The sequence below is a fragment of the Castor canadensis genome, chromosome 12 (assembly GCF_047511655.1).
Source record: "Castor canadensis chromosome 12, mCasCan1.hap1v2, whole genome shotgun sequence".
Classification (NCBI taxonomy): domain Eukaryota; kingdom Metazoa; phylum Chordata; class Mammalia; order Rodentia; family Castoridae; genus Castor; species Castor canadensis.
Window position 1 is genome coordinate 128,931,227 of NC_133397.1, and position 25,466 is coordinate 128,956,692.

The 25,466-nt window shown below is 37.7% G+C and overlaps 2 protein-coding genes and 1 pseudogene across 5 annotated transcripts in view; 2 read left to right on the forward strand and 1 right to left on the reverse strand.

Moving 5' to 3' along the window:
• The window catches only part of Fnbp1l (formin binding protein 1 like), a 95,537-nt gene that overhangs the window by 65,499 nt on the left and 4,572 nt on the right, over positions 1–25,466 (reverse strand). The window lies entirely within an intron of this gene.
• On the forward strand, positions 4,941–5,225 carry LOC109691679 (small nuclear ribonucleoprotein E-like). Its single transcript, XM_074050962.1, has one exon. It carries the CDS (start codon positions 4,968–4,970, stop codon positions 5,205–5,207), a length of 240 nt encoding a protein of 79 aa, XP_073907063.1. The 5' UTR covers positions 4,941–4,967; the 3' UTR covers positions 5,208–5,225.
• On the forward strand, positions 13,519–14,142 carry LOC109691678 (transcription initiation factor IIA subunit 2 pseudogene; annotated as a pseudogene).

The window sequence follows — 25,466 nt, forward strand, 5'->3', positions numbered from 1 at the left end:
GCAGACTGAAACCATGAGCCAAAATAAATCCTTGCTCCCTTAAAATGATTTTCTCAAGTATCTGTCATACCAATGGAAAAATACAAGAGGAATGATATTAAGTACAAAGTAGAAGGTCTTAAAATAAAATCATGAAGCCTTAGCTACACAGTAGTATGTGCCTGTAGTCCTCGCTAATTTGGGAGGCTGAGCCTACACAACATAGTGAGACCCTGTCTCAAAAATAAGCAAACAAAAAACAATCAAAGTCTCAGATTTTCAAAAGCAATACCCTCCAGTTTCCAAGTAGTTTTAAGCATAAAATCATATACCTTCCCACTCTGACCTTGCAAATATTTTGGGCTATAGAACAGGTTGGGAAAAAGACAGAGACAAACTAAAGATATAAAAATAGTTACTCTGAAAACATTCATGGATTAGAAATAAAGAAAATGTCACCAATGCAGGCAATTTATCATCACTTCTTGATTCTCTCTACTTAGCACTGCTTATTCCAGACTATCAGTTGAGTCCAACTTGCTTACTCTTGCCTTAACTATTCACCCTTCCTTTCCAACACATTCTTACCACAGCTTCTGTGAATAATCTCTCCATCGGTCATGTGTGCTATGTTAAATCTTATCAGCTCATATTTAAACTCAAGAAAGCACTTATTTCTTCTCCTTCAGGCATTCCTTTCTAGTTTTGTAAAATAAAGTTATTTTACCTCATATACTTGAGAATAATAAGAGGAAGATATTCTAAGTTAGACCAGGCATCCGCATCAATTTAAATGTCTACACTATGCAGCCTATCTCAAGTGAATTATGTTGCTCCAACATTATACCATATGGTAATATGTGCTAAAAGATGTATTTATTCAATCTTTTTACTTTTATCAATATAATAATACCTTTAGTATAATTTAAAATAACACAAATGCTATAGGTCTTTCAGAAGCCACTATTTAATATTCAATTCTTGTTTTTATAATTACTTTGATTCAGTCTTGCATCCAAATGAAGTCCCTATGAAGTACTTCTGTTAAAGCACCAAAGTACACCACACTGAAAGAAGAACTTCACTAAAAAGCAGAACAATGGCTTTGCTGTCCTACTTTGGGCTTACTCTATGGCTCTGATTTTCTGCCAATGTTGCTCTAGCACTTCTGAATACCAAACTATGATCAAAACCATTTTTAAAGATGTGATACAAGTGACTTTTCCCCCTTTTTAACTCCTTTGTGCTGCAGAAACTTTCTGTTTACATCTCATGATACTAAGAAATTAAATACAATCCAAGGTCAATCAACACCTTCCCCCAAGGAAACTGAAGAGAGTTGTACAGTGATTTGTTTTGTTTTTTTTAAAATCAACTTAATCACTTTCATGTTTTTTAAGTAGATTAAAAGTTATGTATGAGAAACTCACTTAAATTTTTAACTCAATTTTAAAGCTCGCAGTCACTTCAAAATCTATCCAAATGATACCTACCACCACTTCTGAATTTCTCTAAGATTTATACTTCTCCTCTACCTCAGCAACTCACTCCCATGGTCATCTCCATTGTCCTTAGCAGTAGTTACAACACCCCCACTCCCACACAATCATTCAAATCCCATTCTCAGAGGGCTAGCTCCTCACTATCAATTCACTCCCTTTGAAACCCTGGCCCAACATTGACCCTGACATGTCATTATTATCCCCCATCCTCTCATGTCTTGGATTCTGTAAGCCATTATTATAACCACTCCTTATAAATATGCTCACTGTCCTTGCCACTGTCAAACTTCAATACAGATTTTATATCAGATTTTTCACCAACCCTTCCTCATGTTGCTGAAGAAAGGTGAAGAAAAGAGACAGAGAATCATACTGACAGGTTATATTAAACTAAGAGATCTTTAATGCTACTTAGCTCAAAGCCTGTTCACTATCCAACTATCCTAGCCAACTATCTTCTCTCACTTTAAATTTATGCCACGTCCTATCCATCTCACTCTCCATCAATAACCACTTTGCTTCCTACTTCACTGAGAGAAGCAATTAAAAGACAATTTTTTATCCTCCAACTCTATTTGCACCACAAATGCCTGTGTGCTTTTATTCTAACTTTCTGCCTATTTGGATAAATTGTCCACACATCTAGTTCTTTTGCTTACTTTTGAACTAGTGCAATCTCAAGTTCAACTGTCAAAATGATTAAGACGCTGGACTCAAATATGCTTGATGTATTCCAAGAAAAGCAAGAAGCTGAACTGACAAGCTTCAGCTAAATGAGCAGAAGGGAAAAGTAGCTGATGTTGAAATGCAGGTATATGAGGGTCAAAATGCCAATCATATATGCCTTATGGTTCACCACAAATGGAAATGCAGTGAGGATTCTAAATATAAGCCTGACATGACCTAACACAGGCTTTTTTAAAAATCACTGATTTCTATATTGATTACAAAACTGACTTGTGGCAAGGAAGATCTTTTGGAATAATCCAGATCAGAGATGAGGTTAACTAAGCAGCAGAGTCATGGAAAGTGAGAAGAATTTGGATATATTATGAAGGCAGTGTAGATAAAATTTTCTGATGCTCTAAGTATGGATTGTGAAAGGCATCAATTTTGAACCCCATGAACTAGAAAGATGAAGTTGGTTTTAAGTAGAATGGGAGATCCAAAAAGTTGGAGGGTAGAAAAGATTGTTTTAAATGGGTAATCTGAAATTTCCTTAAGACATGACCAGGTGAATATGTTGAGTAGGAGCTGAATACATATGTCTGGAATTAACAGGAGTGGTCCTGTTATAGTAAAGATATGACCCTGGGCCAGGCATGGTGGTACACACCAGTAATTCCAGCTACTCAGAAGACAAAGATCTGGAGGATCATGGTTTGAGGTCAGACCAGACAGAAAAGTACAAAAGACCCCTGTTCTCAACCAATAACCCAGGCATGATGAAGCATGCCTGTGGTCCCAGTTACAAGGAGCTACAGGAATGAGGATCATGGTTTGAGGTCAATCCTGGGAAAAACCACAGGACCCTATCAGAAAAACAACTAAAGCAAAAAAGGACTGGGGGCATAGCTCAAGTGACAGATAGCTTGCTAAGGCCCTGAGTTCAAACCACACTACTGCCAAAAAAAAAAAAAAATGAACCTTGGCACATCAGCTCTCAGAGGCTCCCAGCCAGTGACTTGAGCATAAAGGAGCTGACTCAGGGAAATGAGAATTTCTGACAATGAACTTGGCTCACAGACTCCCCCAGAGCCTGGCCAAATTCTCCTTAGAACCACACTGCAGCCTAACTCATTCTATTCCACCTTCCAATCATTTAGACTTGCACTGTAGTTTGATGGCTCTCTCACCCATCTCCTCTCCATCTCCTCTCACAGGTATTCCCTCCTAATGTATTTCTCGCATATTTGGTCTCATTTTGGCAGCTGCTTCTCAGAGAACCCGAATTCATTCAGCTGAAGTATCTTTAAATGAAACAAATTTAACATAAATCTCTAGGAACAAAACCTTGTCTGTGAAAATCAGAATGGTACTTTCAAATGATGCTTCTGATTAGGCTAACACACACAATTACTAAACAAAGCCAAGACTCAAGGGAGAGGTTATACAAATGTGAATACATGTAATTGTTTTCAGTCCTCTACCCTTCTCTTGTTCTCCAAACTTGCAGCAAGCTAGTCCTTCAGAGAGTAGGACAGGAACTGACAGAATGCCAGATCACTGGAACTTCCTCACTTCCATGAAGAGTCAGCTGGACTCAACTAAGTTTCATCATCTTCACTTTTGTTATTTTTCCAACAAACTAATCATATAACAATAACGCTATACCATAATTTTATGCAAGTAAAATTCCTGGATCTTGTCACATTATGACAGGGTTTTATTGTTTATGTTAAAAAAAAAATAGAAGTCCAGATTAGAATTCTACATATTCATGCCTAACCCATAAAAAATAAGCTAAAACTAAAATTCAAAAACTAAACCTGTCTACATGAAAGTTAGTTGGTGGGGGTTTTTTTCTTTCTTTTTTTGAAATTTTTGTTCTCATTTGGGTGGTACTGGTGAATGAATCCAGGGTCTCTACAAACACTCTACAACTTGATCTATACCCCAGATCTATTTGCTCTTTTATAATGGAGAAATCATTACTAAATAGGCACATAATTCCAAATGTGACTACAAGGAAACAAAGACCTTTAAAACAGTGATGTTTTAACTGTGTTGGTTAAGTCCACAGATGCCCCAACTTTCTTCATTTTTAAATTAAAGGAACTCTATGTTACTGATTTCCTTATGCAGGGAATCAGAATATACCACCCCAAAACACATCACTTTTTTATTTTGAGCTGAAGACAACTGAGAAGCAGCAGATCCAAGAAGACCTCTCTGCTAAGAACAGAGTTTCCTGTGGTAAAGGTGGCATCAATTTCCACAGCAGAGAAGCTGATCTGAGAAATGTAGACAATGTGTCCAGAGAAGCAGATAACAGAGACTGGGAGCCCTAAAGATGTGTTCCTTCCCAGAGGGTGTCATCCACCTAGCTAATCCACCCTGGCTGATCCATCAGGCCATTCCCAGAAGTGTGTTTCCTAGCTCACTTCATCAGTTTGAGCTTACAGACTTGGTGTCACCAGAAATGGAGCCCCTGTACCAAGATGAATCTGCAAAAGCATACCTTACTGAAATGACCTTTGTCTTCCATTAGTTCCTTCATATACTTCCCAGTCATCTCCTCACAATTTAACTCACCTAGAAGCCCAACCACTCCCCTCCTTTCCTTATCTACTCACTTCTCCACAATTTACTGCTCTTTGTTCAAAATCACATACAAACCTCCAAGTCTAATCATCTTCCTAGGTTTCTGCTTCTTTTCTTTGAAGCCTCCAGGCTTCAAGTAAAAATATTAACATCAATAAAAATCTGTATGTGGATTCCACCATGGTGTACTACCTAGGCCAGGGCCAAAAGGTGCAGAAAGTGATGGTGCAGCCCATCAACCTCATCTTCAGATACTCGCAAAATAGATCTCAGATTCAGGTGTGGCTCTATGAGCAAGTGAATATGCGGATAGAGGGCTGTATTATTGGTTTTGATGAGTCCATGAACCTTGTGTTAGATGATGCAGAAGAAATTCATTCAAAAACAAAGTCAAGAAAACAACTGGGTCAGATCATGCTAAAACCAGATAATATCACTCTGCTACAAAGTGTCTCCAACTAGAATTGATGAGTGTAGTGACATTGTTAAGAATACTATAGTTTTTTTTTAATGTTTTTTGTTGGACATACAACCCTAAAACATGTTCCTGTTTTTTGTTGAGACCTTACTATGTATACAGTTTTCCTCACCCTTATGTTATTATCAAATGACAATAAATACATTGTTTCTTTGTATACAGTGGTAAAGATCTTTTACACATACACAAAAAAAAATCTGCATGTCTTTTCTCCAGTCAATATGTCTTTTGTCACTTAATTCACAGACCTTACCCACTGAACCTAAGATTTCTGAGAAAAAGATTTTCTTCCCCAACACTTATTAGGAAAACACATGTAACAAAATTGTACAGTTTTAGCGATTTTTAGGAGATATTAGAGCACACCCACAGTTTGTAACCATCTCCATTATTCATCTACACAGCTCTTTGTCTTATAAAGTTACAATTCTATGTCCTTAGATAATAACTCCCAGGCTGGGATGTAGATCAGTGCTTACCTAGCATGCTCAAGACCCTGGGTTTGATCCGAACACTGCACTATTTATTTTTTTTTTTAAGCAACAGCCTTGCCTCCCTTCAGTCCTGGAAACTATGTCTCTATGAATTTAACTGCTCAAGGCACCTCATGGAAGTGCAATTTGGTAAGTCTGGCTCAAAGAATCCCCAACAGCATTGGCAAACTCTCCTTAGAACCACACTGTAACCTATATGCACCCAACCTTCCTCCGCACTCCTTCCTTCAAGGTCAGACTTGCACTGTGGTCTGAGACTCTTTGGGTACTCCCCTGGGTCTCTCTCCATTTCTTCTCACTAATACATCTTTTTGTGACTGGTTTCATTTAGTTAATATCCTCAAGTTTCATCCATGTTTTATAGCACATGTCATAATTTCCTTCTTTATTAAGACTAAATATTCACTGTGTGTGTATACATTTTGCTTGTCCACTGATCTATGGACTTTGGGTTGCTTCCACATTCTAGCTGTGAGTAATGCTGCTACAAACACAAGATGCACAACTCTCTCTTCCAGGGCCTATTCTGAACTTGAAATGTGGGGCTGCACAGCAATTTTTGTTTATGTTTTGAGGAACTGCCATATGGTTTTTCACAGCAGCTGCACCATTTTTCATTCCACCAACAGTGCACAGGCTTTTACTTTCACTGCAACCTTGATGACACTTGTTATTTTGTTGTTTTGATAGTGGCCATACTAAGGGACGTAAGGTATACCTCACTGTAGTTCTGATTTACCTTTCCCTAATGATGAGTGACACTGAACTTATTTTCAAGTGTTTATTAGCCACTTGTCTATCTTCTTGGACTATTAAAGTACTTTGTCCATTTTATTTTATTTATTTACTTACTTATTTGCTGTGCTGGGAATCAAGCCCAGGGCTTTGCACGTTAGGCAAGTGCTACACCAATAAACTATGTCTCCAGCCCTCTTTGTTCATTTTTAGATTGGATTGCTCATTGGTTGCCACATTTTATTTCTTTATGTATTCTGGATATTAACATCTTATCAGGTCTATGATTTGCAAATATGCTCTGTCACTCTGCAAGTTGCATTTTCATTATGTTGACAATGTCCCTTTATGCATGAAAGTTTTTAATTTTGATGAATCTAATTTATTTCTTTGTCATCTGTGCTTCTGGTGTCATATCAAAAATAACACTGCCAAATCTTAACACCATGAAGACATTTTTAGCTCTAATGTCTACATGTCTAATGTCTTTAATTATTTGTTTTGAGTTTTGTAAACAATGTTAAAGAATCCAACTTCATAGTTTTGCATGTAGATATCCAATTTTCCCAGCATAATTTGCTGAAATGACTGTCCTTTTCCACACTGAATGGTCTTGGGCATACTTGTCAAAAATCATTTGATCATTCTGGGAATGTAGCTCAGTGGTAGAGTACTTGCCTAGTATGTCTAAGGCCTGGGTTCAATTCCTCAGCATCACATACACACACACACACACACACTCTCTCTCTCTCTCTCTCTCTCTCTCTCTCTCACACACACACACAAACACACACACACACTAATAATTATTATTTTTAAAAGCGTAATTTGCTCATATATGCAAGCATTTATTCTAGGCATTCTATCTTGTGCCACTGTCTATATTGTCTTTATGCCAACAGTACACTAAAGTTTTGAAATCAGGAAGTATGGGCTGGGGGCATAGATTTAGTGGTAAAGCACTTGCTTGCTTGGCAAGGACCTGAGTTCAAACTCCACTACAAATAAAATAAAAGAGAGAGAGAGGGAGAGGGAGGAGAAAAGAGAAAGGGAGGGGAAGGGAAAGGAATCAGTAAGTGAGAGCCCTTATTCTTTGTTTTTCAAGATTGGTTTGTCTATTAGGGTCCTCAAGAGTCCCTATGAACTTTAGTATGGATTTATCTATTTCTACAAAAAGATGTCATTGGGATTCTGCCAGGAATTACACCAAGTTTCACCTTGGATAGTACTGACATCTTAACATAAAGTCTCCCAATCCATGAACATGATGTCTTCCCATTTATTTTTGTCTTCTTCAATTTCTTTCAGCAATATTTGGAAGCTTACAGTATATAAGTTTTTCACCTTACTTGAGAAGTTTATGCCAAAATATTTTCTTCTTTTTGATGCTATTATAAATGGATTGACAGGCACCAGTAGTTCACACCTATAATCCTAGCTACTCAGGAGGCAGAGATCAAGAGGATCTCAATTCAAAGCCAGGCCCAGGCAAATAGTTCATAAGACCCTATCTTGAAAATACCCAACACAAAAAAAGGCTGGTAGAGCGACTCAAGCAATAGAGTGCCTGCCTAGCAAGCATCAGGTCCTAAGTTCAAGTCCCAGTGCCACCAAAAAAGGGGAGGAGGGATTATTTTCTTAATTTTCTTTTTTGATTATTCATTGTTATTGTATAGAAATGCAATAAGTATTGATTTTGTGCCAGCTACTTTGTTGAATTTATTAGTTCTAAAATTTTTTTGTGGAATATTTAGGGTTTCTTACATATGAGAAAAAAGGTAATTTTACTTCTTACCCAATGAGTGCCTTTTTTTCTCTTCTGGCAAACTGCTCTGGCTAGAATTCTCAATAGTATGTTAAACAGAAGTGGCAAAAGTAGGCATCCTTATCTCATTCCTGTTCTTAGAGAAAATGCTTTCAGTCTTTTGTCACTCTGTATAATATTAGTTGTGAGAAAACAAATTTTCAACTTGGTCTTAAAAGACAGGTACGGGCTAGGCACTGGTGGCTCACACCTGTAATCCTAGTTACTCAGGGAAGGCTTTTTTTTTTTTTTTTTTGATGGTGTAGGGTTTGAACTCAGGACCTTGTGCTTGCTAAGGCAGGCACTCTACCACTTGAGGCATGCCTCCAGCCCAATCCTAGCTACTCAGGAGGCAGAGATCAGGAGGATTGCAGTTTGAAGCCAGCCTGGGCAAACAGTTCATGAGACCCTATCTCAAAAACCCTTCAAAAAAACAGGAGTGGTGGAGAGGCTCAAGGTGAAGGCCCTAAGTTCAAACAGCAGTACCAAAAAAAAAAAAAGACAGGTAAGATATGAACACTTAGGACATAGAGGGGAAAGCATTCCAGGAGGCAGGATCTATATAAAAAAAAAAAAAAAAAAAAACAAGAATAGAGAGAAGAAAGTTATTTTTTGCTACTACCCTTAAACTCAGTTAAGATCAAAGAGGAAAGTCAACTAAACCAATACTTCTCATTGCCAAATGAGAGGTTACTGTCTAAATTCTATCCTTGTCAGCTGAATGGTTATAATACATGGGATACAGAAATTGTGTCTGTTACACAATTCTACTGACAAATATGGGTCACTAACTAGTGATAACATCCTTCAGACACAAAAAAACAAACTCTTCTCACTATTACAATATAGAAAGAAAAACATCTAATTAATTTATGAAATAATCTCACTATGTATACATAGAAAGCAAGTGATGAGGTTTTCTGATAAGCCATACTTGAAGGTTTCTTTTTTTTTTTTTAAGCCACAAATTTCTAAAGAACAGATCACAGATAAAAGCCTAATACAATGGGGGGAGGAGGGATAAAGAAGAATGGTAGAGGGAGTGAGTTCAACTGCAATATATAGTAAGAGCTTTTGTAAGTGTCACAATGTACCCCCCAGTACACAGACAAAACTAAAGCCTCGCATGAATTATATTCAGTTGTAACAACATTTTAAAGCTCTTTGTGTGCTTCTAAAGTAAGCAAGTTCATTAATGATCTCTTCTCTGAATACTCAAATCTAAAGCATAATTTATGCAGTGCAACTTTTCAAGTCCCTGTTTTCTTTTTTGTTGTAAAACATATCAACATGTAAAAGTCTATGCAATGAATGTGCACGTTTCTACTAGGAAAGTATGCATTTCATTTAGCACTGAGACTGCAGTTTTAGTACATTACCTCACTTAGTAATAGTAACGCCAACTTCAATACCAGTACTTTTAAGTTTTGAGAATTCTCAGTAACTCCTTTTTAAAAAAATCTGTAAAATTAAAGCACTTAAAATATCAAAATATTTGTATGTATGATTAAAACATATTACAAAATGGCAAATACAAACCAAGAGTGTGAAACATACATGGTTATTTTAAACTAGCACATACAATAAAAATGTTCTAATAAACTATACATATACAAACTGTATACTGACAACCTAGAAATGAAATCATTGCACTTGACCTTTGTGGAGTGAGCTGAAGGGAGCCATCAACATCCTTATTACTGTGCACATTCAGTTACTGACAAACTTCACCTGAAGAAAGCAGTGAGGAGATATGTATAAGCTAAGGCTACATATTTGTCTTGGATTCGTTATTCAAGTAATCCCACCTCTGGCATGACCTGGAGGAAATCTTTTGACTAGTCCTTTGCTTTCTTCACATGGGATAAAATCTTCTATCAACAAAGAACTGTAGCTTTCATTTCAGAAAGGCATTCTGCTTGAGCTTTCCTTCAATTTCATCATTCAGCAATGGAGGTTCCCCACCATCTATCACCTTCAATACTTTCATGTTCAGATTCCACTTATTCAAAAGGTCACTGAGTTTACTTAGGAATTATTCTTCTGCAAGCTATAGTTTATCAACCATTTTCTTCTTCCTTTTGAAAAGTGTGGAATTACATGAGAGTGACCTTTTGTTTTAATCTGGAATTCTAATAACCACATGAGCACATCTCAAGATGCAAGTGATTCAGATTTTCTTATCCCAAAATAAGAAATAATGTTAGTTTCACTGTACCAAAGAAAACCCACGTCAGTGGGTTAAAAGTGCACATGGCATGCAGGACTAAGCATCATACTCTGGTAACTACACTTTAGCACCATGTTAATGTTTGCTGTATCCACTACAGTGCTGACTCAGATTTTAAGAGTTATTTTTGTTTGCTTGTTTATTTATTTAAAAGACAGGGTCTCATGTAGCCTAGGGTAGGCTCAAATTGACAATCCTCCTGCCTCCACTTCCTGAGTGGTGGGATTACAGCTATGCACTCCCATGCCCAGTTCACAGGATCTATTTCTGATTCTTCTTTGTATCGCCCACCTCATCCAGTATCACTTACAAGCACTTGCCCTCTCAGTCTCACATTCCACGTTTGCAAAACTAGAGCACTTACACGACTCTATACTGAGAAGATTAAATGAAATATAAATAAAGCATTTAACAAAAAACTTGGTACTGGTAGCTATTATTACTCATTATTTAACTCAACAAAGGAATGAGTGCTGAACTTGGCACTAGACATAAGACACAAGTAAAAGCACACTTTTAATCAAGTAATCACAACTTCTCCATAATTTTACTGCTAGTGCCTCCAGAATGTTAAATACAGTAGTAACAGTTAACAATTTTCAGTCGTCAGATTTGTACATTTCAATCTCATACACATATGGGTTTTATGACCTCTAGCAAATTCAACATCTAAGTGTTGTATTTACGCACAAAAAAAATTAAATTACAGGTAATTATTCTCTACAGTCCTTCCAAAAAGCCTCCTTAGCAATTCAAAGTTTCATAGACAATAAATTTGCTTACCATCAGAACCTATCCGTTGTGTGACACCATCTAACATCTTCACTATTTAATTCTGTAATTTCTAACAATACCACAGCATCCACATTGACAGTTCATCTTTTCAACTGACCCTCTCACTTCACAGTTCTTCGTAATTTGGGTTCTTACTCACTTGGATTTCTGTTTCACATTAACCTCTTATTCAGCACTGCTCTGCTTCCAAGGATCTCAAATGTGAATACCTAATTAAGATTAAAGTGGGGACTAGGGTTTGGGATTAGCTACTGGAAATCTATTTTTCTTTATGCTATAGTCTTTAGCCCTGGCTGAAATTCTTGGAAACCTTGGATAGGACCAAACCTTTTCCTTATACATACATATCTATGATACAGTTTAACTTGTAAATTAGACACAGTGAGTAATAACAGAGTGATTATAAAATATACGGTAAAAGCAATGTGAATGTGGTCTCTCAATCTCAGGGTACAATTTTCCTTTCCTTATCACATGAAGAATTCGCCTTTTCTCCTAAAGAAAGCCCTTCACACTTCTCTCTGCATTAGAATTGCCAGCATCACTACTTTCACTTTACCTGATCAGTAACTTTTTTTTTAATCCAACCCTTTGTTAACTAGTTCTCCAAATGCTCAAGGATCCACATCAATGACTGATCACTGAAACAACCACTAAGTGACTGATGGTGGATAGTGTATACAGTGTGGATACTCTGGACAAAGGTATCAGAGATGATGCACATCTCTGCCCTGGCAGAACAGAGCAGGACAGCACAAGGTTTCAATACGCTACTCAGAACGGCACATAATTTTGCACTTATGAACTGCTTATTTCTGAATTTTCCATATATTTTCACACTGCAGAAAAGGAAAACAGATAATCAATTCCTGTGGAGAAACTGCAGAAAAGGAAAACAGATAATCAACCCCAGTGGAGCTGACATTTCACCCTGAGACCAGAGAACACCATTAGCAGAAATCAGAGTCAAGAACACAGCTAGTCTTTCTGTCTTCCTATTTTTGATACGAATTTCTTTAGAACAGTGCTGTGCATCCCTTTGAAGAGTCTCTTCCCCATGAGGCTCATTTTCATTTTCACTCTAGCCTTTCCCTTTATGAGACTCTTAAATCTACCTGGTTAGTGCAAAGTAAATATGAAATCTAATCATAGGCCTTTGTGGCTACAAGGGACTTCAAAGATCAACTACTTACTGATGAGGAAACTGAAGACTATAAACTACTTGTAGTAACAGAGCTAAGTAACTGAATTAAAGATCCAAATTTCCTGATTGGTTTCTTTGAATCAGTTCACTTAGTTAAGTAAATAATACTAAGCTGTATTTATTATTTAGAAAACAAATGGGCTTCCTGGCTCTAATCTAAGCTGAAGGAACACTTACTTGTTGGTATACCGATAGGAGTAACTCCAAGGAGTAACCTCATACTATTCTTACTTTATAATTATGGTTAAACGTTGAGACAATTTAGTTATATCTATATATGTTTTGTTATATTTTGTTAGAGCAGGGTTGACACAGATAAAACTTTACAGTACATTTTTTATAAACAGTATTGGAAATTTTTGTTGGTGCAGATTTTAAATTACAAGCTTGATTTGATACCCTCAAATATAGTTCTTAAGGAAGATTAGTTACACATATTTGTCAGTACTTTCAAATGAGAAGAAATTACATTTTAGGAAAACTGGATGACTTATTTATACATAAGATAACAATCCTTTCATCACCAGGTAGAATTACTCCAATTCATTCAACAAATGACTATTTTAAGAAGTTTCCCTAATTTTTCTAAGTGAGATTTCACGCCTATTCAAGTAAGATATCAATATGCTCCCAAGTTTACCCCATCGTGAAGTGGTGATGGCAGCCCTGGTTTCTCTGAGACACACTTGCCCCCTGACTAGCAAGGTGTTATCTCAAACTGTTAAAAGAAAACACAGAGGAAACCTTCATGGCCTTGAATTTGGTAATGTTTCTTAAATATGACACCAAAAGCACAGACAACCAAAGAAAAAAATAGACTTTAATGGACTTTAATGTTTTAGAATTTTGTGCATCAAATGACACCACCAAGAGCATAAGCAGACAATCCACAGAATGGGAGAAAATATTTTCAAGTCATATATCTGATAGAGGATGAACAATCAGCATATATAAAGAATTCCTGGGCTCAGCGGGTGCCTCCTGTCGGGCTCCTAGCCATGCCTCTTCTGCGTGTTGGTCCCCACAAGAAGCATTTTTAGGACATCAATGCAAGCCTGAAGAGAAAGCAATTTCTTCCTCCGAAGCCATGGCATATGAGTTGTACAGAAATACCACTTTGGGAAACAGTCTTCAGGAGAGCCTAGATGAGCTCATACAGTCTCAACAGATCACCCCCCAACTTGCCCTTCAAGTTCTACTTCAGTTTGATAAGGCTATACATTCAGCATTGGCTCAAAGGGTCAGGAACAGAGTCAATTTCAGGGGTTCTCTAAATACGTACAGATTCTGCGATAATGTGTGGACTTTTGTATTGAATGATGTTGAATTCAGAGAGGTGACAGAACTTATTAAAGTGGATAAAGTGAAAATTGTAGCCTGTGATTGTAAAAATACTGGCTCCAATACTACAGAATGAGCAGGAAAAACGGCTTTTTTATGCCATCTTCTGTTGTTATTCATCGCTTTTTGAAAAGAAGCATAGAAGAGAATTTTTTTTTAATTTATTCTAGTATTGCAAAATGACTACACTGTGCTATACTATCAGAGAAAGCAAGCAAAAAGAAGCTTATAACTGTGTTCTCTTATATTATCTTTATTATACAGCATGAAAAAACATAATTTTTTTAAAATGACAAATTAAAAGTGGCTGCCTTCCTAAAAAAAAAGAATTCCTATAGCTTAACAAGAAACAACCCAATTCAGAAATGGCCAAAGGATATGAATAGAAATTATCAAAGATCTATAAATGACCAAAAAGTACATGAAAACATGCTCAGCATCAGTGGTCATTAGGGAAATGCAAATCAAAACTGCAGTAAAAACCACTTTACATCGACTAGGATGGCCATCTCACTCCCACAACAAGGAAAAGGCAAATAACGTGTAGTAAGGATGTGGAGAAACTGTGGACCCCTACTCCAACACTGTGGGAAATGTAAAATGTTTTGAGGAAAACATTTGTTTCCTCAAAAAATTAAAAAGAGGGCTAGAGGCATGGCTCAAGTAGTATAGCACCTGCTTAGCAAGCATGAGGCCCTGAGTTCTAACTACAGGATCATGCAAAAAAAAAAAAAAAATTTCCATGTATCTAGCAATACTGCTACGTACTGAGGCACACATTCAAAAAATGTGATGTAGCACAGACACTATGGAAATGTCAAAATGTGTCACTCTTCCTAGTAGTCGGAGAAATCACTCGTGCACACTGGCTAACAGTCACTATCTCCACTAATCTCAGTTCTTCATTCAGGTGAATTGCATCTTTGACAAAGCAGAGTACACATGATGAGGTCATGATGCCACAGTTTCTAGAAATTAGCTCTGAAGAGTTGGTCTTCTCAGCCTGTTCCACTTTGAACTACAGAAAGGGTACTGACATTGTGATCTCAGCGAACACCAGCAATCCCAGCACTTAGGAAGCTGAGGCAGGTTGATCTCAAGTTCCAGGACAGTATGGGTTACGTAGCCTGTCCTAAAACACTAGCCTGTAGCCTGGTAGGCAGCTGTTACTAGCTTTCATTTCAATATACTATTCCTATTTTAAGTGAACACATACTTTCACACTTTTAAAGAATTTCATTTTGAGAATGCCTCTTTTTTTTACGTCTAAAGAGCACTGGAATGAATCTCACCATAAATATCTACTTACAAGTGTTGTATCTATGAAGTAAGTTTAAGGGAGACTATTAGAATTCTTATCTAGACCTCAAAATGGCTGGCTGGGGTGAAATAATGATTTCTGCTAATGTAAAATAAATTGTATGTTTACAGTAACAATTTAAAAATATATTACCACATATCTCTTCTTAGCTAATCTTAGTTACATAATTTAATTAGCTAAGAAGAGATGGAAATAAGACAAAACCTTTTCAGAATCATACTTGTTTTTCTGGTATATTTTTATTTGAATGAAATATACTGAGGCTGAGCATTTGGTGGCTCATGCCAGTAATCCCAACTACTCAGGAGACAAAGATTAGGAAGATCATGGTTTGAGGCCAGCCCGGGGGGAAAAGTGAGACCCTATCTCAAAAAATACCCACCATGGGGGGTAGAGGGGAAACACTGGATGGCTCAAAGTGGTAGAGTGCCTGCATGAGCCCAAGTTCAAACTCCAGTATCATAAAAATATACATATGTTGAAATTTTACATAGACAGATCAGAACTTTCCTTTTGGCTGGGCACGATGGTGTATGCCTACAATTCCAGATACTTGGGAGGCAGAGGGAGGTGGATCTCAAGTTCAAGGTGAGGCACAGGCAAGGTTAGTGAGACCCTATCTCAAAAACAAATTAAAAACAAAAGGGATGTGACCATAGCTCAAGTAGCTTTGGGTTCAATCCCTAGTGCAACAAAAATAATGTGATAATTAGAATAGCAGTCTACTACTACAAGAACGGGCAAAGTGGCTCAAGCAGTTGAGCACCTGCTTAGCAAGCAGTGAGGCCCTGAGTTCAAATCCCAGTATCACTCCCCCAAAACAAAATTTTTTAAAAGAAAACACAAAAATCACTGTCTACACTTACCATCATCTTATGAAAGAAACATTTTATCACAACCCACCCCCTCTCTCAAGGAAGATATAATCTCAGAATAAGGGAATCATTGAAATTACTATCATTAGTAGGCTTATTAATTCAAGGGCTGGAAGTGTGGCTCAAATGGTGGTTCAACCTCAATTGAGGGGTGTGGGGAGAAGGGAAGGAGAGAGACAGACAGAGACACAGAGAGACAGAGACAGAGAGAGACAGAGAAAAGAAGAAGGAAGAGGAGGAGGGAGGGAGAGAGAGAAGGGAAAAGGGGAGAGGAAGAAATAATAATAGTGCAAGGTAGATTGTTAAAATAGTTCCCAAACATTAATCTTTACATAACAGCTGACAGAGTGGCTCAAGTGGTAGAATACCTGCCTAGCAAGCCTGAAACCCTGACTTCAAACCCAAGTACCACCAAAAACAAACAAACAAACAAAAAACCTACAGAGAAAATAGTTTGCAAGACCCTATCTCAAAAATACCCATCACAAAAAAGGGCTGGTGGAATAGCTCAAGGTGTAGGCCCTGAGTTAAAACCGTAGCACCACAAAAATAAAAGAAAGACAAGCCCAAATGTTGAAAAGAGTAATTAGAGTCTAGGTAACATGCCAACAAGAGAGGACAGAAGCCAAAATGAAGAACTGAATGATAAGAACCAGAGAGGCAAACACATGACCTCTATTGTGAATATTTTTGGTACAATAAAGTAGAACCTACAGGGTTGGCAGAGTGGCCCAAGTGATGGGGCACTTGTGTAGCAAGTATGAGGCTCTGAGTTCAAGCCCTATACAACCAAAAAAAGGAAGTAAAATCTATGGAATTAACTTAGCAATTTCAAAATTGTATTGTATCCACACATCAGCTAACATTTCTGTCTCAGAATAAAACTATGTGAGGAAAGCATTCTTTGAATTCCCAGGCATCATTTAACATACTGGGTAAAGTAAGCACTGTGTGGGAAGTCTGATCAGCTACTGGCTCGGGAAAGAAAAACTAAGTTACCTCTTTCTTGAGAATCTGAGGAGAAAAATAAGCCTCCAGAAGTGGAAGTCTCCATTCCAACAGGGAGCTAATCACTAGTCAGTTCTAATCATCCCCTAGCAGCAGTCCCAACACCCTTGCCCTCTTCTCATTTTGCTGTACTTTCCAACAAACCAGCTGGCTAATTCCCTATGCACATAGCCAATCCACTGAAGGGAGCTGGAGAAAAGCACCCATCAGGACTGACACTCAAAATGCTTTATCATACACCTCCAGGGTTGATCTTCTAATCTATGACACATTCCCATTCTGTTTAGTTTCCTACATGTGCTTCTCGATAACACTTGCCACTTCCTCTTCCTCATGAAACCTCCAGAAAACCTCTGCTTTCCTCAACTTCAGTGAGTAATTTACATTCTATTTTCACTGTAGAATCAATCTGTAGATAATTGTAGACCCTCATTGTTAGGGTCTGGATTTTAAATGTCTCCCAACAGCCCATATGCTAAAGGCCTGGTTGCCAGCCTGGGACACTACCAAGACATGGTAGAACCTTTAAGACATTGTAGATACTGAGAAATGGTAGAACCTTTAAGAGGTGGGACTTGGTGGAAGGACATTAGGTCACTGAGGGGTGTATGTACCCTTAAAGGGGATCGCAGCAGTCCCTTCTCTTTTGCTCTTTTTGCTTCCTGGCCACAGTGAGGTAAGCAACATGCTATGCAGTTCCCACCATGACATATTGCCTCCCCAAAGGCCCAAAGGAAACAGGACAACCAGCCACAGACTGAAGCCTCTGAAAGCGTGAGTCAAAACCAACTTTTCCCTCCATCTCATTCATCTCAGGTACTTACTTCTTACACCATGGAAAGATGACTGACATGCTCATCTTTCCATTATCAAAATGTCAACCTAACTCTGTGTACTCTTCAACACCATTCATCTCTGCTCTGAAGATCAGTACTTTTGGGGGGGAAAGGGGGATGAGCATAATAGGGGGGTGAATATGATCAAAGCACATTACATGCATGTGTGGAAATATCACAATAAAACACCTTTGTACAATTAACATACACTAAACAAATAATAATGATAAAGTCCCTCGTGCACTGGTTCTCCCACCTTTTTCTCCCTCTAGTACACTGCTTCAGAAATTGCACCCTCTCATCATCATCTTTCCTTCTCTCTAGATTTTTCTCATGCATACATAAATCTGTAACCTCTTCCATGTTAAAATCTCCTTTCCCTGTTCTAAGAAAGGAGGGAGGGGAGATAAAGGAGAAAGATGGAGAGGGTGAATCTAACAAGATGCACTATAAACACTTTTGTAACTGTCACAACGTACCCCCAGTACAAGTATAATATGCTAATTAATTAATTAAATGAAAACCCTCTCTTCCCCATGCCCCAATTTTCCCTGTTCTCTGCCGATTCTCCAGTGAGTCATCTTTCTGCACTTGCCCCACTTCTCTACCTTGCATTTGCTTTTTTGATTCTCACCCCAAAATGTTTTAGTGTATAATTTCTACAAATGACTTTCTCCTACATAATAAATATATAACTACCAAAATCAGGACACCAGCATTGACACAATTCTACCACCTAAATCTCACACCCATTTGAGCTTTTTCAGTTGGCCTCATAATGTCCTTTACAGCAAAAAGACCTACGTCTATGATGTTACACAATTGTTTCATGTTTCTCTAGTCTTCAATTTCAAACAATTCTGTCTTTCCTTGTCTTCCATGGCCTTCACACTTTTAAAGGTTATCAGCCAGTTATTTTGTAAAATGGCCATCAAGTTTAGTTTGTCTGATACTTCCATAAGGTGTTAACCACCAGGTCTCTCCAATGTAAAGTAACTTTTCATTTTGTGATTAACTTTAAGACTATAAAGTCTTTTTCTTCATTAAACTTTCCATTTATTTATGTGTTTGTTTATATCAGTATGGATTCATGGGCTCCTATTATATTGCATGGGTTACAATCCACAACTATTCTTTATTTTTATGCTAAAATTGTTCCACTTTTGGTCACCAGAGACCTTTTAAGCTGCTGTCAGTTTTTTACATCTTTGTCACTCTTTGAGCACTTTGTTACTTTCTGGAACAAGACTGTATTTTAGGTTCATCTCTGCACTAGCCTGGAATCAGCTGTTTCTCCTAAGAACCCTGGTTTCTTTTACTGACTAGGGGTATTTAACACTAGGTATATCACTACTATTCAGGATATCTCAGTTACAATGTCTTCTCAATGAATAGATCTATAGTTAAAGACAACATACACACATTTATCTCTTTATTTCCGTAGCTCTATTTATGAATTTACACATCTCCAATTCCAATCTAACACTACACTTCAATGTTCATAATCCCTTTCTCCAACAGTGAAAATCCTGGCTCCCTTAATCCTTAACATAATTACTCATTTAAACAAGGCCCAGTTGCTACTACTGATACTCCCCCTTAGGTACTCTCCTCCCCGTAGCCAGGCTTCACACCGCTTGTTAGAATGCCACTGTTGTCTCTACTTTGGCCCTCTCCATCAGGCTGATCCACTGTGTTCCCACATCCACTTGGGTTCCAGTACCCTGAGGCTGGATGTCCTCCTCATCCCCACGGCTCCAGTATATTGCAAGGGTTTCAGCTTCTACTCTCCTCACCCTCCACTGGTCACTCTCATCCCACCCCATGGTCTGACATCCCACACTAAGCCCATCATGCTCCTGTGTGAGGCTGTCTGTTCTCTACTCAGGCTCTAGTTTACCACTCCAGCCATACTTGTCCCACCTTCAAGACTCTGGTTCTCATATGCTGATCCAGACCACTGCAGCTTCCAACCCTGTGAGGACACCTTTGCTCACCCTCACTTCAACTACTCACATGGTGAAATAGGGAAGGGGAAACCTCCTGCTACTTGAGATTCTGTTTTATGGTCTACTTATCCCAAACTGATCAATTCTTAATTCACTGTTTGCTCATTCTACAACCAAAGTGAATTTGTATGCTCCAGCTCGTTCAAAAAAAGTTTATTTTCAACAACAGTTAGTTGGTCTATACCTATCAATGGTACTTAGAATTAAAGAAAGGATTAAAATTGATTAAAGAAACAAAAAAGGTAGAACACTAAGAAAGAGTTATTAATATCTTATTACATCTTTTAGCTTTCTAGGATAAAAACATTTTAGCCAAAAATGTCTTAGTACAGAATGTGGTGATAGTAGGAGGTCTGAAACAGAAATACAGATTCTTTTCAAATTAAACCAAAGTACCTTTTCTCTGCACATCTGCCTTTATTGCTAAGGAAGAGCATGATTCTAAATTTTAGAGTGAGTGATCTCTTCCTTTTCATTCACTCACTTTTGAGCATTCTTCTATCTAGTGTCCAGGAAGCAGCAACAGCTTTGAGTCATAATTTATTCTTATAGATCGAAAAGTCTACTGAGAACCAGAAGAGTTTTACAACATCAAATGCACCAAGAAGTTTGCAGAATGAACATACAGAACCTATCATTTTATAGATTAACATCTTTTTCTACCATGTACTTAAGACAAAAACCTTGGTTGACAGCAATACAAATAAATCTAAACAGGCGTACATTTGCCTCAAGGTTTTTATTCTAACAGAAGTGGTTCCTTATAAATACTATGTCCTGAGGGAGACAGCATACAACCATATTTATCAAGTCACCATTCACTTATTTTTCATTTATTCATGCAGGATACACTCACCTGGTATAATAATAAGTCATCTACTTCTCTGAATCTCCCTTGCCATCACTTTACTCCCAAGATACAATTATCTTTTTTGGAACACTGCAGTAGCCGTTTAACTGGTATTTCCCTTCTAGCCATTCCTAATCCATTTTTCATATCTTACTAGACTGCTGTTTCCAAATTCAAAAGTGATGTCAGGCAATATACATTAAGAAGCCCTTGAGACCTACGAAATAACAGCTTCGGCACTGTCACTAGCTGTTCTGGTAATGCACATCTACTGTTGGCTCCACTGACGAGACTCACACGTTTATAAAGTCTTTTTAAGCCAGACAAGGTGGTACACACTTGTAATTCCAGCTACTCAAGAGACAGAGGCAGGAGAATGGAAGTATGAGGCCAGTCCAGGCAAAAGTACTAGGGAAACCCTGTCTCAACAACAAAACAAAGGGTTAAAAGCATAGCTCAGTGGTAGAGTGCTCTCAAGTCCCGTAGAGCACTCTCAAGGCCCTGGGTTCAATCCCAGTAACACACACACACACACACACACACAAAAAGTACATTAAGAAAACAAAAACAAAATCAATTTAGATACTAAAAACAGTAAAACTTTAAAAATCAACATAAGAACTTCCTATTTCCAGGAAAAGCAGGCTAGATTATTTAGATCAAGTATGAAAATTCCACTGAACTAAAAGTGGATTAAGTTCTAGATAAAATGTATTTCAAAAAAATGTAAACCATCAAAGCAAGCCAATGAGGAATTACAAGGTCCTAAGTGAAATAAAAATGAACATTGAAAAAAGGTATAAAAGCACACAAGCTACTCTGCCCAGAATGTCTGCCAATCCCAAAATATCAGATCTTTGTTTTTGTTTGTTTTTGGAAGAGAGCAAGAGACACAGAATAGACGTCAAAATTCAACAACCAAATCAGGAAATTTCAAAGCCTTAAACTTGGTTTAGGATGATCCCAGATTATTTGTATATACAGCTAGCCCAAGAGGGATGACCTCACAGACACCATGTTAGATGAAGATGCACATGATAGCATTCATGAAGTGGTGATGTGAGTCAGAATGGAAAGGTAATGGGGAGGGCAGACAGAGGGCTCTGTGCCTTCACCTTGTTGGAAGTTACATGAGTATATTCATCTTTAAAATCCTCAAGCTATACATACTAGATGTGTACACTTTATGTTATACCTAATGAAACTTTCAAAAGGAAGGTGAAATAAGGAAATTATAACATGAAAAAGTTAACAAATACTACCTACACATAGCAAAGAATATTAGCAGCTTTTCATCTGTGTCAGTCCAGAACGTTGATTCAGAAGCATCAGTTTTTGTCACTTAAAAGCAATTTTACTCAATAGCTGTTCTCTTCAGTGATTTCAATTTGTATAACTTATGCTGGACACATGTCAACCAGCACTCACATTTATCAGAAATTTCTCAGAATTACTTCCACATTTGTGTTCTCTGAAAACCAATCTTTCATTTCCCAATTCATTGACTGAACAGTTTATATTGACTTTCTTACATATGACCATCTGTCAAGAGTCAAAGCAACAAATGACTAGGTGCTCATTGTCACCATTTTGAAATCCAAAAGGCCTTAAAATATGTTACCATTAATCAATTGCACTGAAATAATCAAAGAAATAGCAGTCCCCAGAGCTAAACAAATTAAAGAAAATTTTCGTATGAAAAGGCACAACTAGTTATATTTGCAAGTTAGGAAAAGGACTTCTAAGGTTAAAACAGATGTGAAAGGTGTGGTCGTCCCCCGGAATTCATACAGAACCCATTCAGGGTTGATTCCAGGACCCTCACAGGTATGAAAATCTGCGGATGCTCAGTTCCTTACATGAGATATATCTGTTATTACCTGCACAGTTCTCCTGCACACATCCTGCACACCTGAAATCTCAGTAATACCGAGAAGAATAAATAGCTGTTATACTGTATTGCGTAGGGAACAAATGACTAGGAAAAAAAAATCTGTACGTGTTCTGTACAAGCAAAATCTTTTTTCAAAAACTTTTAATCCATGGTTTTCAAAAAAAAAACAAGTATACAATGTTATTTCACATTCAAAAATCAGGTGATTTTTGTTTTGTTTCATTTTGTTTTGGTGGTGCTTGGGGATCAAGTCCAGGGCCTTGTGCATGCTAGGTAAATGCTCTATCACTGAGCCACATCCTCAGTCCACTCGAGGTATTTTAAAAGACTGCTGATTAGTCCTCTATCAAGAACTTAAAAAGAAAAAATGACCCTAAACTCCAAATATTAACAACTAATTTGGATTCGACAGGGATATTTCATGATAAAAACTTTCTCATTTCTTTCTCTTTGGCTCCATACAAATTCTCAATGCATTAATAAAGCAATCAGATATCATCTTACAATCCTGACAGCATTCCCTTGTGCTGTGCAAAGAGGTTTCAAAGAACCACTCAATGAAAATTCTGCAAAAGCAATCACAGATGTTACCACAACTTGTTTTAAGAAAAAAAGGAAAATGCTGAAAAGCATGGATGACAATACTAAAATTATCTGTAGCCCCAATAGACTATTTTCAAAGCACAGTTTGCAGCATTAAGGCATTCATTGTGTTAAATGTAATGTCTTATATACTCTAGAGTAAGTTTGTTATATAGAAAACTCAGTGCATAAATCAGCTCACAAAAGTAGTAATTAGACCAGAAGTGGTAGAATTAAAATTTACTGCATTTTCCCAATGAACACCCTCACCTCCAGAAAAAGCTTTTGGTAACTAAACTGACATACAAGTAAAAATACTAAGTCACAGACAAGGGAGATGGGGGCAGGAAAAACGGTATAAACAGATTGCAGTAATAATCTAAAATTACAGTAATAATATATGTAAAAACACAACTGATTTCAGCACCAGTAGCATTAGCATATTGGAGGAACCAACATCCTTCAAATATTCATGCAGGAGTGACAAAATCAACACAACTTTCATCTTCTAAAACACATAAGGATTCCTCCTTCTTCCATCAAAGGATTCAGAAGGAAGAGGTAAGTAATTCCTTCTACTAACACAAACTAAAATTTTCTTCTATGGACTTCTAAATGGTTCAAAAACTGGGTTAATTATACGTTAATGAATAATTACACACACACACACACGCCCAAGTTCCTGAATCAAGCCTCCAGCCACAATGAGCCCTGATTTCCCTGGTTCCAAACTACCCTTCACCACTTCTTTCAAAATTTTCCTATGCTCAAAATCAAGTCAAATCTAATCACCATAGTCAGATCTGCCCAGCAAACTTAGCAATCTTACCAGTGTCAGGCTCTATGCCAGGCAGCATGCTGACAGCTGCCGACACAGCAGTGAATCAGACAACGAATAAGCAATGAATGCCGTGATCTCTGCCCTCTAGGAACTTCTCGGGAACTCCTGAATGCATCAGCCTCCTTACTCCAAGACACAGCCTTCCTAAAGCCTTCCTGTGACAAATGGGGTAGGAGTCATCTTTACAGTTCTAAATGTTATTTGCTGCTTTCTACTATTTTAAGGCTACTTCTGAAGTCTTGCATACCCCTACCTGAGCTATCTAATTGATTCTTTCAGCATATGCCCCACAAAGCCCAGTGCTCGGGGCATAGGCCATAATGCACATCAAACACAGATTTGTTGAATGACCAAGCATCAGTCTTTTTACATCTTTTGATATGTTAGACAAACAAGGCTTGAATTAAAATATAGAACAGTTTTACACCCTACAAAACAGAATTTTTATGTAATCTTGTACTCAGTTAATAGGCTACAGGTACAATTATGTTTCCTAGACAAAATTATTATTTTTTTTGGTATTAGCTGGAAATGCTTAAAGAGTAAAGATTATTAAATAAGACACTATGTATTGATACAGAATATACTCAACAATTAGAAAAACATTACTATTCTCTTGCTATATTTTCTGTCTACAAACAAGGGCTGATAGATAGGAAAAAGCAGGAGGAATAGGTTTTGGGCTTTGGTTTTTTTTAATTATCCAATTAAATGCACATTTTATACATTAATGGAAGGAGAAGAGAAGGTATTTTAAGAAAAAGGCAGGGAAGGGAATGGACATAAGTAACGTAGGAAGTAGCAACACGAAGGAGATACTGGCTAAGGGCAGCTTTCCAGCTTCCACTTTATTTTAGTCAAGTTGGAATCATTACCTGAGCAAGTAACTTGGCAACTCTCACCCTCTTTCATTAACAATAACATCTGTAATACAAGGTTGAACAGGACAATTTTACCAATAGGGGGAATGCAGGATATAAATACTTACACCATAACTAGAGGTAACTCTAGTAAACCAGGCACATGCCTGTAATCCCAGCTATTTTGGAGGCAGACATGGAGAAGATAAAAGCTCAAGGCCAACCAGTGCGAAAAGTTATCGAGCCCTCATCTCACTGAACAAGCTGGGCATGGTGGCATAAGGCTGTAATCCTAGCTTCTTGGGAGGCTAAGACCAAAAGGATGGTGGTTCAAGGTCAGCCTAGGCAAAAAGTTAGTGAGACCCCAACTCAAGCAACAGATGGGCATGGTGTCCTGCACCTGTCATCCCAACTATGCAGGAAGTGTAAACAGGAGGACTGCAGTCCAGGCTGGTCTGGGCAAGACAAGACCCCATTCCAAAATAACTAAAGCAAAAAGGGTTGGTGGCATTGCTCAAGTGGTAGAGCACCTGCCCTTGGAAGCACAAGGCAGAGTTCAACCTC